Raw genomic sequence first — 17,305 nt, 5'->3', positions numbered from 1 at the left:
ATTTTATGGCAGTGGAGGTTATTAATGCTAAGATCATCTAATCTTACTGAAAATTTATATGACTTTAATATTTGATGTTTTTATTCATATAAGTAAAATCTAAGCCCTAGGTTGCAGTTCCCTTTTTCAGGGTTAAGAAAAGCTTTTTTTAATTCCATGATATGTTTTCTCTATACAAAACTATTGCATGTTTTACTGAAGATTTTAAATTTTAAAATATTGTAGAATGTTGTGTATTGACACGAGGGAGATGACTGTAGGATAATCTTTTTTGTCTAGTTAAGCATTCAAAGAATTTGTTTGTTTAGTAGACCTACAAGAGACATGAATCTGTAACTGTAAAGAGATGTAGATGCAATCAACTAAAAATGAGTTGTTGGTAGTTTGGTAATGGAAATGTGCTCTGGAGTCTTACCAAACATGATCATGGAATAATATTTTTCTTTTTCTCTAAATGCAAAAATATTTCTTATCCCTCCCTATAAAAAAGACAAAAATAAATGGAGAAACTGACTGTACAGAGGAAACAGCAAAACTAAAAACTTGCAAAATGCTCTCATAGTGCAAGCAAGGTATTTCTCTGGTTTCCATCCCCCCCCACCCCCGGTTAAAGTACTTTTAAGAATTGCTAATGATTAATGGTAAGTAAAAAAAAAAAAAAAAAAAAAAAAAGAGAGACTAATTTTAAAGATGACAGCATCTCATTTAAAAAAAAAAAAAAGGAAAAATATCCATCCAAACTGTTCAGCTTTATTTTTTTTCTATCTATAAAATCTGCACTGACTCACTGCTACTCAAAGCTTTGTAATTGCACATGAGGAGATGATGTTTTACAGCTGGCACATTTCCTTGTTCATATCTGTGAGTTATACATAACAGATTATTTCTGTTAGAGGTCATAACTCCACTTAAAGCATTTTAAGAGTATTTAACTTCGTGTGTTTGATGCAAATATCTAATTGATTCTATTGCATGGGTGATTTTTTTTTTTTTTAATTTGTTGTGTCTTATGAAGTTGATGTTAATGTGGTTCCCCCCCACCCCCATTCCTTCCTGTATTAACAAAGGCATATATATATAGAAAAACCTGCTCGGAGTAGCTTGAATTATCTTAATCTCCCATAAACATATAGTGTGGACATAGTGCATGAAGTTTTTGACCATGGTAAAACTTATAGAAATGTTCCAATGTACTCTTGAACTGTGTTTTCAGTCACATGTATTTTGAACTCTCAGGTTTGTTATACTATGCTGGCCATGGCTATGAAAACTATGGAAACAGTTTCATGGTTCCTATTGATGCTCCAAATCCCTACCGATCTGCAAACTGTCTGTGTGTGCAGAACATCCTCAAACTAATGCAGGAAAAAGAGACGGGACTTAATGTATTCCTACTGGATATGTGTCGGAAAAGGTAGAATCTTATAATTCATGAATAGTCAGAACTGACATTAGATGTTTGAGGGATGGTTTTGCTTTACGATAGATGGAGAGGGTATAATGACTGTAGTTCTGGGAACCAGCCGTGAAGTTTAGTTTATTCACTGCAGCAACAGATTAAAACTGAGCCTATTTTAAAAATGAACAAATAAAACTGAACAGCCACTTTGAGAGAATAGCAAGGGATCTTGAGAGAAAGCTGGACTTCACACTAAGGAGAGATCTTGAGTCTAGGCTGAGAATTCACTGTACGTGAAAGTTCATGCTTCTGAGAATTCACAGCCTGCATCTGAGTGCTTTTAAAGTCAATAGGATTAATTCATAGACTTTTTGCCTGTGGCCTTGGATGGGAACAGCTGTTCTGTTTCTGTGGGCAGATACTTGCCTCTTGATTTGAATGACATTTATTTCTTCTTTTTTTGTTGTTTAAAAGTTATAAAGCATCAGTCTTATTAGATAAAAGTGAAATTAGGCATCTTAAAGAAGAAAAATTACCCTTTCCCCTTGCATCATTAACCATCTTCATCGTTAGAGGGAGAAAGGAAAATCCATGTGATCAAAGGCATGTTAATTTGACAGAAGGGCTCAAGTGAAGTGCTTATTTTAGAACTCTTCAGAGGCATGGATTTTTGTGGACTGCTTTTATGCTGGGGATGTTGTATCTTTATTTAGAGCTTTAAAATCAACTGGTTTATCGTGTTTTTCTAAACAAAGTACTATTTTCTTTCCATGTTAGGAGACTACTATACCTGATTAAACTTGCACTTGAAATCAGCTCTTCAGTCAGCACTTCTGAAAATTGATCTCTGAGGAATGTTTCATAATAGAGAATTGCTAGTGCTTTAGTGGTTGCAGAGCCTCTAAATTTCACTGCTAATGAAATGCCAATGACCCAATTCAGCTTCACAATCTGCTGTCCAAATAGAAAATACTGTTGCATAAGCCTCATCTTAACTGTGCAGACACCATGTTTTGAAAAAATAAATAAATAAATAATTTAAAAAAAAAAAAATCTAGTTTTTATTATAAACTAAAATGGCTAGTTATCAGAAATCATTTTTTAAGAGATTGTAGCCAAACTCTGTATTGGTTAATACAGCATGCCCTCATCTGGGTAATGCATGATATTTGACTGTGTCTTTACACTGTCTTCATGAAGAGTGGTGATGATGCTGATTTCTGTCTTTTAGCAGTCAGGATTCATTCCAGAATTGTAGGAGAGAGAAAAAATTACTGTTTCTGAACTATGCTGGTTTGGTATTTTGAACAACTGTAGAGTTTGTTACCATTATTAGTTCTCAAATTATTATTTTACTTTTTTTGTGTTTCCATTTATTGCAGGAATGAATATGATGACACGATTCTTATCTTAGATGCTCTGAAGGTTACGGCCAACATTGTTTTTGGATATGCAACGTAAGGAAATTTTTCTCCTGCTATGCCATAGAGGTTTTGAAGCCAGAAGTGACCACTGAGATTGTATAGCTAATCTTTTATAGAAAAATACTAGCTGTGGTGTTAAAGGACCAGTAATTGATATCCATAGCTGTGTCCTCATACTACCTTTTTTACTTCATTCTTTGAATCATTCCACAGTCTGATTGTGGAAATGCATATGTAATGATTCCCAGTATCTAATGTTCCCATTCGGATATAGGGTAACACCAGTGAGAGAACTGTATTCAGCAAACTGGAAACTGCTGGACAGTGTTCCTGATACTTTTCTAATGGTTATACTTGTAGGAGTGTTCTACTCATCTAAGTAATATTTATTAGAGATGAAAAAAACGCAGAGAAGAAAAAAAGCAGATTTTACCCTCACACCCATAATGTTCTGTTTCTTTGTGCTGATGGGGAAGGGGGAGTTATGTCCTGTGTGTTCCTAATGGTACTTACTGCATTGAGAGCTTGTACAGAAGGTCAAGTACTGTGGTGCAGTTGATGAACTATAACATACGTGCTGTACCCTCTTCGGTCGTGTATCTCCTCTGTTAATGCAAGTTAAATTTCTAGAAAAAAATGTGTTAGAAATATAAATTAATGAATTATTGGGGGAGTAGCGTATAGATTGGCCCCTGTGTTTCTTATTCTAGGTATAAAGTTACAACTGCAGATGAAACTATTTGAAGAGGTTACTTAAGCAGAAACCTAAATAACCTACCTCTCTCTATTGGTTTTCAAATCAAGCACAAAAGCTGTTGAATAGAAGTAGTCAAGAGCTTTAACGAAGTCTTCTATGAGAAATTTAAGCTCCTCATATAAACAGTTTGACATCAGCTCTGGTCTGTGGCTTGATTGTAAGTGAAGTCTTCCCAGGATAAGTTGCTTGCAAATAAACATGAAGAGCAAGTTGGCCTTTGACACAACCTGGTTTTCAAATTGTAGGGTTTCTTTCCCCCATTCGCAACATAACTTTACTCCGTTTGTTCTCATATTGATCTTAATCATGCAGATGTTTCAGTGTTTTTTCCTTGTCTGATATTGGTGACCTCATAGGTGCCAAGGAGCAGAAGCTTTTGAAATTCAGCAGTCGGGGTTGGCCAATGGAATCTTCATGAAGTTCTTGAAGGACCGTTTGTTAGAAGACAAGAAGATTACTGTACTGCTTGATGAGGTTGCAGAAGGTGAACTCCAGCTTACTGCACTAACAGTCTTCTCAGCTTACATCACTAAAAACTTCTTTGTTTAAATGCCATTCTTCTCATGGTGAATGCGTGACGCTACTTTAAGCTCTTTGTTTCATTTTATTAAAATAGCAGCTTTTATCAAGAAGCAGGTGCTACTGGGCAACACATTAACAAAGATCATGATGTTATAAAGGGATTCGAGCTTCTTTAATAGGGATCAATTTTATACTCTCCTTTTTAGTGAACCTTATTTGTTCTGAGTGTCTTTCTGCATGGAGCTTTGAATTGACCATCCACAGAAATTACTCTTCTGTCTTGTGGTGTCAGCTGCTAGTGGTAGTCCGGTCATTCCCACATTAGTTTAAACAATTAACTGACTCCTACCTAACTCAGAGTGCTATAGTGATGATAATTATTCGCTTTCTATCAAAAGGTATAAGTGCATTATAAAGGGCAATCCACTGTTTTAATATGCCTGGTTCAGTAATTGTCTTTTATAATTGACGGAAGAAGTGCTAAAGTGAAAACTGTTGAGGGAAAATGTATTGCTTCTGTGCAAACATTTGCTTAAAACATAGAAGAATAGATACGGCCATTAGCAAAGAGCTGTCTGTATAAGATTCTGTTACTTGTAGGTAATGTACGTAATCAGCCAAGTTCTGCTGTGGTTTCCAGTGTACTTGGTGCAACTGCAGGTCTCAGAATTTTGCTCAGTCGGTCTTTTGACAGGGATTCAGAAAGCAGAAAAAAAATCCAAGAGGATCCTAAATGCACAGTAAAGTTCTGCTGTCAACAGGTCAGACTGTTGAAAATGAAATGCAAAGATTAAACCGACAGAGCTTCTGTCAGTGCTATACTGAGGAAAGGAAGAGATCATTGGTTGACTGGCTGAAATATAAGCATGGAATTTATGTCAAATTGATGGCAATAGGAATCCAGCATACCCTGGGACGTAAATGGAAATGGGATGGTTCTTGGTTACCATTTGCTTGTTTGTCTGGTATATATTCTGTGTCTTTTTGCTTGTAGTTGGTGTGCTGCTTGACTGTATCCCATAAAACAAACTTACTATTCTGTATTTTCAGTCTTATCTCTTAACTTTCCCTGAAGTTTCTGTGAAAATTTATATAAAATCTTCAGGATAATTCAGAGATCTTCTGAGAAATAGGATCTGTAGATGGTAAAACTAAAACAATTATTCGAAAGCCTGGGGCTGAAGCTGATTTTTTTTTTCTCTCTCTCTCCCCCCCGCCATGTTTTTCTTTTGCCAGATGCAGTCAAGCAAAGTGCTTTTTGCATTAAGAGTTATACTTTTTATTTGCTTACAGTACTACTCAATTTTGCCATTACCTAAATACAGAGGAAGAATTTGAGGATTTGCTGTCCTGTCATTTGCAGCCAGTTATAGCTGTGTTTCCTGAAAGCCTGGCAGAAGCTCTGATAAAGCTCCTCCTGCTGGATGCTCACCAGCTGCTCTGTTTAGGCCCAAATTCATTAAGCCATTGTTCCTGAAACTCTTTGTTTTGAAGCAGGCCCCAATATCTTCCCTTTCCTTCATCTTTCTTGCCTTCTGGGACATTCTGACTGTTACTCTTTTGTGAAAAGAGAATCCTGTAATCCAGTCATCCTAACATCAATACTATGTCTGTAGTATATGTATATACTATGTCTTTAGTGTTTATCCCACGTTCTCCCATTGTCAGCCTGTTCAAAGCAGAAGTAGAACAGACACACGATTGCATTCTGCAATGGCCATAGACTAATCAGTCTTACAATTTGCATAAGAAGTTTACAAATTTTATAATTGAACAAATATGAAAAAATATTCTCACTTTCTTCCTCTCCTCATCCTCTTTGTCATTGCTTTTGAGTGTTCTTAAGTGGGTTGGTATTCTCTGAGATTTCTCTCTCCTCTTCTGCCCACCTTCATGGCTTCCTCATAAGAACATGTCACAGTTCTGCCAGCACCCATTTTCCCTACACTTCTGCAAACTTCCTGAGGGTGTACTCTGTCCTGTCATCCCAGTCATTAGTGACAATGTTAAATAAACAGTATTGGCCCCTTTGTCGACCCCTAGAATACTCCATTTGCCTCCAGTTCTTTGGAAATACCCTCCAATGGTATTATTCACATTCTTGAAATTAGTCACTTCAATTAGGACCTTACTGAATCAGAGCTGTGATATTGCTTGAACTGGTTTTGAAAAACATGTGAGCATGTTGACTAGGACACATGCAACACCCTCAGGATTCTCTGCAGGCATCTGGCATGCTGTTTTAGCCTTAAGTGGATGAATAGCTGAGCAATGAATACTTCTGAAACAACAAATTTTTGTGGAAGTGCTGACACTGACGTAACCATAGCAACCAGACAACATTGCAGTGATGTACTTTAGTCAGAATTCCAGCAGCATTGATTTTGAGAGAAACTATATGCATCTTATTTTTAGATATGGGCAAGTGTCACCTTACCAAAGGCAAGCAAGCTTTGGAGATCCGCAGCAGTTTGTCTGAGAAAAGGGCATTAACAGATCCCATTCAACAAACCGTATCTTCTGCAGAGTCTCTGGCACGGAACCTACAGTGGGCCAAAGCTCATGGTATAGTACAGTCTACTTTTAGATGATCCTGCTGGCACGATGGGGAAAAATAAGAGGATGTACTTTCATAATATTCTCTAGTCTGTGGGTTGTGATATTGAATAGAAATGGAAGAAATTCAAGTTCATATCTGAATTTTCATTAGTATGTTCAGATCTTGGAAATTTTTGTGTTGGGTTTACCTCTGCATGAGGTTATAATGAACAAGGTGACATGCAGAATTCATCCTGAGTAAGTATATTTAAGACCACTCAAACACTGTAGGGGAGACTTGTATGATGTCTACCTCCTGGGATGATCTTTCAGTAGTCTGTTTGTCTAACAGTGATGCTTTTAAGACATCATTAATCTCATTCTAAAGTCATCACCTAAAATCGCCAGGTGAACTGTATAGTAAAAATGCATGATGAAAAGGAATTTTCAATGTATGCAACTAAGAAAACTAAAATAAGGATGAGATCAGTTCCAGGCTTTCTAGACTTCTTAAAAGAAGGGCAGTGGGGCTTAAGACCTTTTTATCTTTTTCACCTAAATATGTTGGAGTACATTTTAAAATTTCTTCGACAGATTGGGCAGAGGGTCGGGGGTAGCATTTTTAAGACAACTAGTTATGTAGGCAGACTATTTCACAGATGTAGATTTTTATTTGTGGAATCAAGTCCTTAATTCTTGTTTGTTAAATGATTGAAATGCAAAACAAAAATTATAAAGACATAATGTTATCTTAGAGTTTATTTGGTTTAAGCCATGCATAGAAGAGAATGTGTTTGGAATTTGGGAAGAGAATAACCTTTATATTTGTATAAAGGTATGTCTATGATAATGTTAAATAATCCACTTCCAGTGGGAGTAGAAAAATGAGTACAAAGCATACAGACACAGAATGATGTCATTGGCCCTTGAGCGCTTTCAGATTATATTCCTGTTGATTGAGAGAGCCAAAATATAAAGAAGAAAAATGCTGCGGGCTAGGCTTTGTGAATGTGCATATAGGCTGTGAAAGGAAAAAAAATGAACCTGCAGCTTGTTCTGCTGTCAAATTCAAAGTTTCTTAGAATGCTATAGCTGCGTCTCCTATATGCTGGATATATACCATATTAACATTACTGGTTTGATTACAGGTAGGTAAACAAATTTTTGGGTCAGTAAGCTATATCCTAGTTACAGTAAATGTCACCTTGCTAGTTGCACAGACGTTGGAAAGAAACCTGCAAAGCAGAAGTTGACTCAGCTTTCTCTGGCAGTGTCTGCCGGTTACTGTGTGATACTAGCAAACAGTGTTGCTGCCTGCTTAGCTTCTAACCTGGTTTGCTTCAGTGTGAATATGTAAGTGATAGGTAGAGGGAAGGCAGGAGGAAGAAGTCTATACCTTTTAAAACTTTTGAATTTAAACCCTCAAAAAAAATCAAAAATACATATGCTAAGTTTTATTTAGAATGTAATGATGTGTTATTTATTTGCAGAGCTTCCAGAAAGTATGTATCTTGAATTCAAATGTGGTGTTCAGATTCAGTTGGGGTTTGCAGCCGAATTTTCCAATGTCATGATAATCTACACACGAATAGTAAAGCAGCCACCTGAAATAGAAGTTTGCAGAGCCTACATTACAGACTTCGCGCTCGTAAGTGCTTCCTGTTGGTGTCCCGGTGATCTCCCGCCCCTGAAGTTGAAAACTGTCTGGTCTGTCCATGTCAAACTGCATCTTTTGTAGTAAAATGGGTCTAAACTGTTGAAATCAGGTGCTTACATGTGTGTGTCTGTACAGACATACATATTTACTTTTTTAATGCATATTTTTAATATATATATATATAAAAAAACATTAAAATTAATCTGGGGTCATCTTTTTCAGTGTCGTCTTTGTTTTTCATTGTCTAATATCAAGTATTCATTATATTTAATTAAAGAAGTTAAATGTCAGTAGGTCCTCTGTGAGCTGAGGACACATCCACCTTGCAGGACAAGGTTTCTTAAGTTTTAGTTTTATGTTCTTGGCACCTGGGTGATCCTGTCCAGTTCTATTGATATTACTCAGCTGATCACAGTAAAGTGAAGGATACGAGTAAGCCAGAAAGCTCCTCAGGGCAAAAAAAACTTCTTTTCTGATGTCTGTGAAAGAGGACACGGGGCAGAAAACCTTTTTAGATAGAACAAACAGGACACTTCTGATACTTTATGAATAAAATATTTGAGTTAATGTGCCTAATAAATACGTGTCTTTTTAGCCCACAGAATTAGTGTTGTAGTACTGTACTTCACAGTAGAAGTTAGGTAAAAATGAGCAACCCTGAAGCAAGCACAGCAAGTTTGACAGGAATCATCAGCAAAAGAGGGTAACCTACTCAAATGTAACCCTTTCTGCCTGTGACTAACAGTGATTTCAGCAGCTTTTGCAAGTAATCCAAGATTGATGCTTTCTTTCTTTTTAAGAAGAAGAAAATGCTGACTTTATAAAAATAAATACTGCTAACTATTCTATGATCTACAAATTCTGTACCTTCAATTAAGTTTTCATTTTTTTCTTGCAACAGGACCTGGATGTGGACCCTAAAGAGACCAATAAAGGAACTCCTGAGGAAACCGGAAGCTATTTACTATCAAAGGACCTTCCCAAACACTGCCTCTACACCAGGCTAAGTTCACTGCAAAAACTAAGGGTTAATATATATTATTCTTCACAAGTTTGTTCAGATAATTTAGATTAAACATGTTGCTTTGCACCTCTGTTGAGGTAGCTGTGCATTGTCTGCATAATAAGTAACATGTTGTTTGGAGGGGAAAAATGGATAATAGCACAATTTAGTGACTTTAGTTTCTTAGCTGAAAAATAAAAGCCAGGGAATCAATGCATATACAGTCCTGATACCATTGTGCATGGAAGGCACTTTGTATTTTCTGGGCCCATACTGAACTTTGACAAGATGATTATTTTTGTGAAGATCAGCTATTGGACGCTGGGGGTGTTCCTATGCCCTGTATTACAAGAAGAATGTGAGCTGAAGCAGAGCTGCATCTTACAAAGTCATTAGTAGGGAGATGAAAATGTTACGTATCATTTCCTTCCATTCTAACCCGTGCTCTTGGGCATGTGGTTTTTGAAAGGTTCTCATTTTAACATACTGTGGCACTGTTAAGTTTATCTCTGTATCTTTGTGTCATGCACATTTGTGCTGGACATCACTTGGTATCTCTTCTTCAGTGCTTTCGGCAGCTGGTGTAATATAAGTGCTTCTAGAAATAAAGACTATAAGGTGAGCAAGTATATTAACCAAAAGAGATCCTCAGTAAACAATCTTGTCTAATATGTGTCTTTAACTCCTAAAAAGGTTAGTCTCCTCCTCCAGTAGACTATGCCTCTTTAAGTGTTTCCTGTACTGTTTATTTGGGGATGAAGTGTGACATTTGGGTTTTTCCCCCCCTTCCTCTCTTTCCTCTTTTGCAGGAACACTTGATCTTCACTGTTTGCTTGCACTATGAGTATCCAGGAATAGAAGATACAATGGATGAAAGAAAGGAAGTTAATGTTGGGAAGCCCCTTATTGCTAAATTAGGCCTTCATCATGGATTCAAAAATAATAACTGTCTCCAGACCTGTTGCATGGCTAATAATCCTTTTCATAATCAAATAGAATCAAGTGCAGTGGCAACTAAATACTACGTACCTAGTCATTGCCAACCAAATTCCTGTCCAGGCATTTATCATCCAAACCGTATTTGCTCAGACAGTATCAGACAACCAGAGGCATGTTCTTGCAATGGGACTTCAAGGATATTAGCTTCAAGACATGAAGTACGGAATTACTCACCCCCCGTGGAAAAGAGTAATGTACCAGTAGAGACCACTGATGATACTGTTGAACTGGAATTCCTTCTCTCTGACAGCCTCAGATTCTCTAAACAGCAATAGCTGTGATGTGTTCAGAATAGACCATGGTATCATCCTTGACTAGTGGACCTTCCACACACAGTTTATCCATCTCTGTGAGTTTGGGGGCTTCAGGACAAAGGAACTGGAGAGCCTAGAGGTGGTACTGGGAATGAGGTTGTGATGAAAATTTTTCAGATCCAAAGAGATAAAACTGGGCTGATAAATTTAGGAACAAAAAAGGCATGATTTTTTTTTATTATTATTTTTTCCTCCTACCATTTGACGTTTGATACAGGGAAAAACCTAAACTCCTCAGACTTTCCTATTCCATTCTCTGGCAGTCAAACAGCTAACAAACAGAGGCAATCATGCATTTCTGGGAGGATGCTGCCTATCTCTGTAGGTGATGAATGCGTAAAAGCCTGGCTGTTGTGTCAGAGCTTCTCTTGAGATAGTAAAGCCTTGCATTTTCCCAGCTGCTTCTCCAGTACCAACTGGAGTTACAAGATTTACTGTAAATATATGTTTCATAAATCTTATGTTTTCAGAGAGGAATTGCTCATCCTACACAAAAACAAGATAAACACGTATATCTGTCAGAGGAAAAAGTGTTGACAGAATTAAGCAGGAAAATTAACTTCCATGTCCTCTATGATTTAACATGGTTTTTAAAAAATCCATTAGGCCCAAAATGATAAATATACCTTTCTCTCTTCCATCTTTCAGTTTCAGTTGTTCAATAGCCAGGGATTTCTTTTTACATACTGCATTAAAATAAGGTTTTATGTGTTTATATATGTTGTAAACAGCCTCCTATTGAGTATATAAGATGACACATAACATAAATGAACTGAGCAAAGAGGGAGCTTTTACAGAAGTGAAGATACTGTGTTTTAATATTCCAGTGTTAATGTCTCCTTCAAGCCTCAGTTTCTTTCCTTCCTCATGTATGTATTAGGATCAGTCATTGACATTCCAGTCCCTTGGTTGTAGCTAATAATGAGCTTTGCGTTCTCTCTCATGGTCAGATGTCCATTGTCTGGCAGTAACTGACAGATGGATGAAGAGCTGTGCGAGAAAAACAAAACCTGAACTGAGCTAGTAAACTAATGTTATCATTTTTTCTTCTTTTTTCCCTTTTTTCTTTTCTTTTTTTTTAAGAGAACTAGATTACAACTCATCGGAGCAGAGTCACAGATTCCTACTTTCTTGTTATGATAATCTTTTTCTTATGTAACACACGTTAAGACGTTTACTGATCTGATTTCTGGAAAGGCGGTCTTTTAATGTTCTGCAAGAACACTAAATGGAAATGTGAGGGGAAAAGTGCCTGTTCATAGCAAGCAAAGTATTGTATAGTTAGTCACACAGTAAGATCTGCTGAAGGCTAAAAATTAATGGGAAAATTGAGTGAAAACTTTGGGGTTCTTCAGGCTGAAGTACTGGGATGGTTCTTTCCTGTGGTCATTTTAAAAAACAAACAAACAAAAAACCCTACTCAGTTGTTTTCCAGGCCAAATGAATTTATATTCATTCAAATGAGAATGCTAACAGTCTACCCTAAAACTGAAAATCCAAGATAAAGATGCCTAGTCTTCCAGGTCCTTTAGCCTCTGAACCCCAGAATTTCACAGTTAGAGGTGGATTCAGGCACCTTCAGAAGACAGTTGATCCTCTACTGACAGGCAAATGAGCTACTTTCATATGATGCTTTATTGCCAAACCTTTTAGATGGTGCCAAGTTTTTTGATCTGTGTTTGGGAAAGGGCAGTTTTGCTCACCAAACTGTTCTGCATATTCAGGTTGAATAGTTTGGTCAAAAAAGACACTTTTTTTTTTTTTAATGTTTGGTTTTGTTTCAAAATACTGAAGAATCTGTGACTCGCCTATGTGTATCTGGGTACAAGTTTGAGAACACTGATGTTTTGTTAGGTCTTAAAAAGTCTTGATGCTTTGAAAGCATGGAAATATCGGGGTGCATGGTAATTAAAATTCAAGGGAATTTTCAGATGTGGGTAGTAGCCTTTCCTGCCCAGGTAATATTGATAAGCAGTATTGCTTTAATCAAGATCCCCATCATGAAATAACTTCTTACTTAATAAAAAGTGCTACGATCATTTTTCTAAAGGAGGTAGCAAAAAATAAAATAATTGTATCTCATTGACATGGTGGACAAACCAGTTTAAATCTTCAGTGAGATCCACCCTTCTGGTGGGATCTGGTAGTCTTACAACACATTGGCTGGGCACGGACGGAGGTGCTGTGTGTGGTCATAACAAGTTTCAGATGGAAATGTTAACGCATCATTAACTACATCTGTTGATCTTCAAATTCATCTCTGCTGAAAGGTGGATATCTGCACGTGGATTTTAATGTAGTTATTTTCAAAATAACAGCTATGCTTGAAGTAACCTGTAAATGAGCTTGAGTTTCTGACTTTCTCTTTTGGAGGGTATTAAGTAGTGACATATTTATTGATGAATGAGATGAACCTGTGCATTATTTATCCTGGATAATTGACTTAAAAATTATAGCTTGAGACACGGTCTAGTACTGTAATATTTAGCTGATACTTTGTCACTGTTTTCTACTTTGTATAAAAGCTTATTCTGTTTCTTACCCTGTAATAAACAATTGTCCACAAAACGATATATCTGTTCATATGGAGTTGCTATATTCTCCTACTCCTCCCACTTTAAAAAACCCCAAACTGTATTAAAACAATGCATAGAATAAAATAGATTCCTTAACAGAAAAGAAGGGGAAATCTGAATCATGAGCTTCAGCTCAAGTTAAACATATCTGCACCCTGAGCCTGTACAGGATTCTCAAACTATGATTTTTTTTTTTTTTTTTTGCAAGTTTATATGCCTTCCATCTTCTGATACCCCAACTGTACTGCTGGCTAAACCTAAATGATCCTTCTCCATCGCTTCACAAAGGTATCCAAACAAGTTTCAGTAATATGTGGACAAATTTGCTTGAGAATATACCGTTCTGAGCCCTACTTAAAAACGGAATCATGATGGAAAGGCGTTTTCTTACTGTATGGCTGCCTTTAGGAACTACTCTAATGGTTTTAATCATTGATGGTAAGGGTGAAATATTCTGGTTCTTAAGGACAAGCTGCAAGAGGCATCTATTTCCTTTGGCCTGTATCCAGCAAAGCCCTTTAAAAGTTCAGCATGCATAAATTCAGCCAGCATTTAAATCAGTGAAATCAGTGGGTTTAAAATACATGACTGAACCTAGGCATTTGTTAAAGCTCTCTTTGGCTTGTGATGCCCTTTCTGAACTGAAGCCTTGGGTTTCTTTTCCTGAAGTGCAACTGTTTGGGGATAATGTTTATTTTTTGCTTGAAGTATCTGCTAGGCTAAGTTACTTATGTGTTTGTTACTTGATTTTGGATGTTGAATAAGTTTGAAAGAAAGGTTTTAAGGTGATCCAAATAAGCTTAGGCTTCTCTGGCAGAGGAAGAGTTCATATGCTTTAGAAAGGCCAACACACTTCTTCCACTTTCCCTCCCCTCTCTGCAGTAAGGTGGGGTAACTTAAAGGCAAGAAGCTGTTGCTAATGCAGCATTAAACTTCTGAGAGTGATCCTATTTCTAGCGAGCAATAGTAGAGGAGTATGAGATGCTTATAAAGAAAGAGCTCTCCAAAATTAATGGTTGGGAATTCATTTGGTCTTTGGTTTGGCATATTGAATTTCACATCCTTGCCCTTTGCTTACTATGCTGGCCATGCTCTTCGCTGATCTGTAGAGACAGTGCTGGGACTTAACAGGGCACCAGCTACCCCTGGCTTTGGGTCAGCATCCTCTCGTGTTATTTCTTTGTCGTGGTAAACCACCAAAGGAGATCCATACTGTTCTAAGCAATCAGACCTGTATTGTCCTATATGAGCATCTTTCCCTGCCAGTCCACTTTGTTTTCTGTTGTCTTCACTTTGTATGAGTTCTGTAGGGCAGAAGATTTCTCTCTTGAGGCGTTTCTTGAATAGCACTGTCAAATCACGATGCTGTTGGTAGGTTTAGTAGGGAGGATTTTACAGTTCTGCGTAAGCCTGTCCTAGTGCACTGTTAACCATTTGTCACACACTGTGGGAACGCCAGAACAGTTGTTACATCATGAAGGTATCACGTGGCCAGAATATCGTCTTGGAACTCAAGTTGACCCTGGCTAGAAGCATTAACTGCAGTAATTCTCTGACCTGATTTCTGGAACAGCTGAGATCTGAAACCTTCTTGTGGTAGAGATGATGGTGTTCCTGGATTGCACCATTTGACACCAGAGGTCACAGAAACCAGTGAACTTTGTACCTAATGTTGAGATTGTGGGAAGACAATGGCCAAATACCATGGGTAAAGTTTTATCCTCAGTTTAGTTCATGTAGTGCATTGACCTAATGGAGTTTTTCAAGTTTTCTTTGCCCAGGGTGAGACAACGTTTCTCTCAAAATGCAACTATTTGAACAGCAGGAGGTATTTGAATAGTGCCGGCTTTTGACTTGCTCAAGCCATTGCCTCTTGCAGTCCGGTCAAAGCACTGTTCATACCGGATTGCAGAATTACCTTCCACAGAAATGGTAGGTGTGAATTTACCTTCTGTATCTACATAAAGCTCTGCAAGCTACCTCCTCAGTAAAACAACCTTTTATCTTGAGAGTCCTTAAACTGTCCTTTGGCTACAGAAGACCATCTGCACTGCATAACTCTTCACTAAGGTATCAAGGCTGGTTTTGCTGTCTCTAGTTGTTGCTTTTGTTCATGCATCAACTACTTTCCCTCATTCTGTCAGCTGATTAATAGCTCTGGCAGCTCTCACGTACATTAAGCATCAGGGCTATGATCACCTTGACATATATTCCTGACTACTGTAAGTATAATGCATTTCAGTATTACTCCTTCCTTGCACAAATTTCACAGCACTTTAATCCAGACAGAGTAAGATCTGCTCACTTTTTGGGGTGTGGCATTTTGAGATCCAAGGTGTTTGCTAGGAAATGGAGATAAGTTTAGGGTATCAGATGCGGGAGGAGGGGTTGGGAATTTCGGGGATTTGGGTTTTTTGTTTTTCATGTTTAGTCATCCTTTTAGTTTAGTAACTGCAGTAGTATAGGAACGGAGTAAGAACACCTCCATGTTATGGAAATTAAGCAGTTATTTACTTTCTAAAGTACCACTGCTGCAATTTAGTCATACCAGGCTTATTTTAAGAGTTAATAAGAAAAAATGCTGTCTCCCATCCTTTTTTGTTGCCACGCGCAGTGTGCATGAGACCGGGATCCATGTGGGTGTGTGTTACCACAGCAACCAGCCTCCACACCTGCATCTGCAGCGGATGCAGGAGGAAGCGACTGGGACTTCCCCATCCCTTCTTGAGACAGAATCGTTTCGGTCATTTACTAGCACCCTGCTTTCATTTTTTGAAGTCAATTGAAATTAGTACGAAAAGTCTTCAACCTGTTATGCAAATGACTTCACTACACTTAAGATCAAGCAGCTCTCAGATGTTTCCTGGGCTCTCTTAACAACATGGTGGTTATGATTTATTTCACCTCTCTAAAGGTGAGGCAGCTCTACTTTCTGACATCCGACAAGAGGATGTATGTTGGGCATGCATGGAGGCACCTCTCTCCTGTTGATTCCCATCAGGCAGCCTAGAGAAGCCTGTCTGCCTAGCCTCCACAGAGCTGACACTGCTCAGATTAATTCCCCTCTGCATGTGCTGTTTTTCAGTGCTGTAGGTATTTAAATTGGTCCCAGGATTCTTCTCGGTTCGTATCCTGTCGCCTTCATGCCTGTCAGCTTTTCTCCTCTCTTTTCCCTTCTGTTGAATGCCAGTAGTACCCATGACACCTGCCTCACAGGACCAGCTGAGGATTGGTCCAGAAATTTTTAAGAATGCTTTGAGATTATCAGAATGTACCAAATTTGATATTTTTTTTGTTTGTAAGAAACATTACAGTCTTTCAAGGAAGTAGAGAGTAGCTATAAAATACTGATTTTGCTTTATGCCTGCCTTAGTGATACACAGAAACTGCTGCAGACTCTTTCAATGTTGCAGCTGCAAAGAAAACATTTTATTTGGAACACCCGTTACATTATCAGCACTGCTTTGAGTGGAAATAATGGGTTCATTTTAATCAGAAAATAGCTGTGCTTCATGCCAAGGCATTTACCTGTCCTGGCAGGTAGAGAACTGCAGCTGTTTGCACACTGCATTGTGATCACAGAAACAATTGCTGGTTAAAGGTGGAGTGCGTTTTGCAGCACATAAATCGGAGATAGGACTTGTTGCACGTGCCAGTGGGAGACTCCCTGCTCATTTCTGTCATACTATCTTCACTGGCATAATCCTGGTTATAACACGGCAGCTCTCTCACGTGTTAAAACACACTTTTCTCTGGTGGGATATATGGGAGCAAACCATTTGCTAGCTGTGTGCAATGTGTGTTCTTCGGCTTTTCTGAGGAGTGTTTCTTGTTGCTGTGGGGTCGGATGAGACGACTGGGAGCCCAACAGAAGCAGTGTATAAACGTCAGTGACACCCATGTTAAAATATTTTGTACTGTACGAAGTACAGAAAAGAGAGAAAACTGTGTTTCTGTAGCCCTTCAGAAACAAAGGCAACACCCAGCTGGCATAAAACCGCCGGCGAACTCGGACCCGTGCAAGCTGCCGCCCCTTGACCTCCCTGTTTGTGCCTCTCCTCTGGAAGCTGCTCTAACCTGCGGCTGGGATCAGCGAGTCACAGCCCCTCCTGGGCT

At 38.2% G+C, this 17,305-nt stretch overlaps 1 protein-coding gene across 1 annotated transcript in view; it reads left to right on the top strand.

The window, feature by feature from the left end:
* The window catches only part of MALT1 (MALT1 paracaspase), a 37,296-nt gene extending 24,112 nt beyond the window's left edge, over positions 1–13,184 (top strand). The window contains exons 11-17 of the mRNA XM_059833563.1: positions 1,237–1,414; positions 2,782–2,856; positions 3,937–4,064; positions 6,518–6,667; positions 8,131–8,288; positions 9,199–9,324; positions 10,110–13,184. Of these exons, the coding sequence (XP_059689546.1) occupies positions 1,237–1,414; positions 2,782–2,856; positions 3,937–4,064; positions 6,518–6,667; positions 8,131–8,288; positions 9,199–9,324; positions 10,110–10,574 (1,280 nt within the window). The 3' untranslated portion in view covers positions 10,575–13,184. The remainder of the gene's footprint in view (positions 1–1,236; positions 1,415–2,781; positions 2,857–3,936; positions 4,065–6,517; positions 6,668–8,130; positions 8,289–9,198; positions 9,325–10,109) is intronic.
* The last annotated feature ends 4,121 nt before the right edge of the window (positions 13,185–17,305 follow it).

The sequence above is a fragment of the Gavia stellata genome, chromosome Z (genome assembly GCF_030936135.1).
Source record: "Gavia stellata isolate bGavSte3 chromosome Z, bGavSte3.hap2, whole genome shotgun sequence".
NCBI classification, from domain to species: domain Eukaryota; kingdom Metazoa; phylum Chordata; class Aves; order Gaviiformes; family Gaviidae; genus Gavia; species Gavia stellata.
The sequence above is the reverse complement of the archived record's forward strand: the minus strand, read 5'-3'. Positions and strand labels throughout refer to the sequence as shown.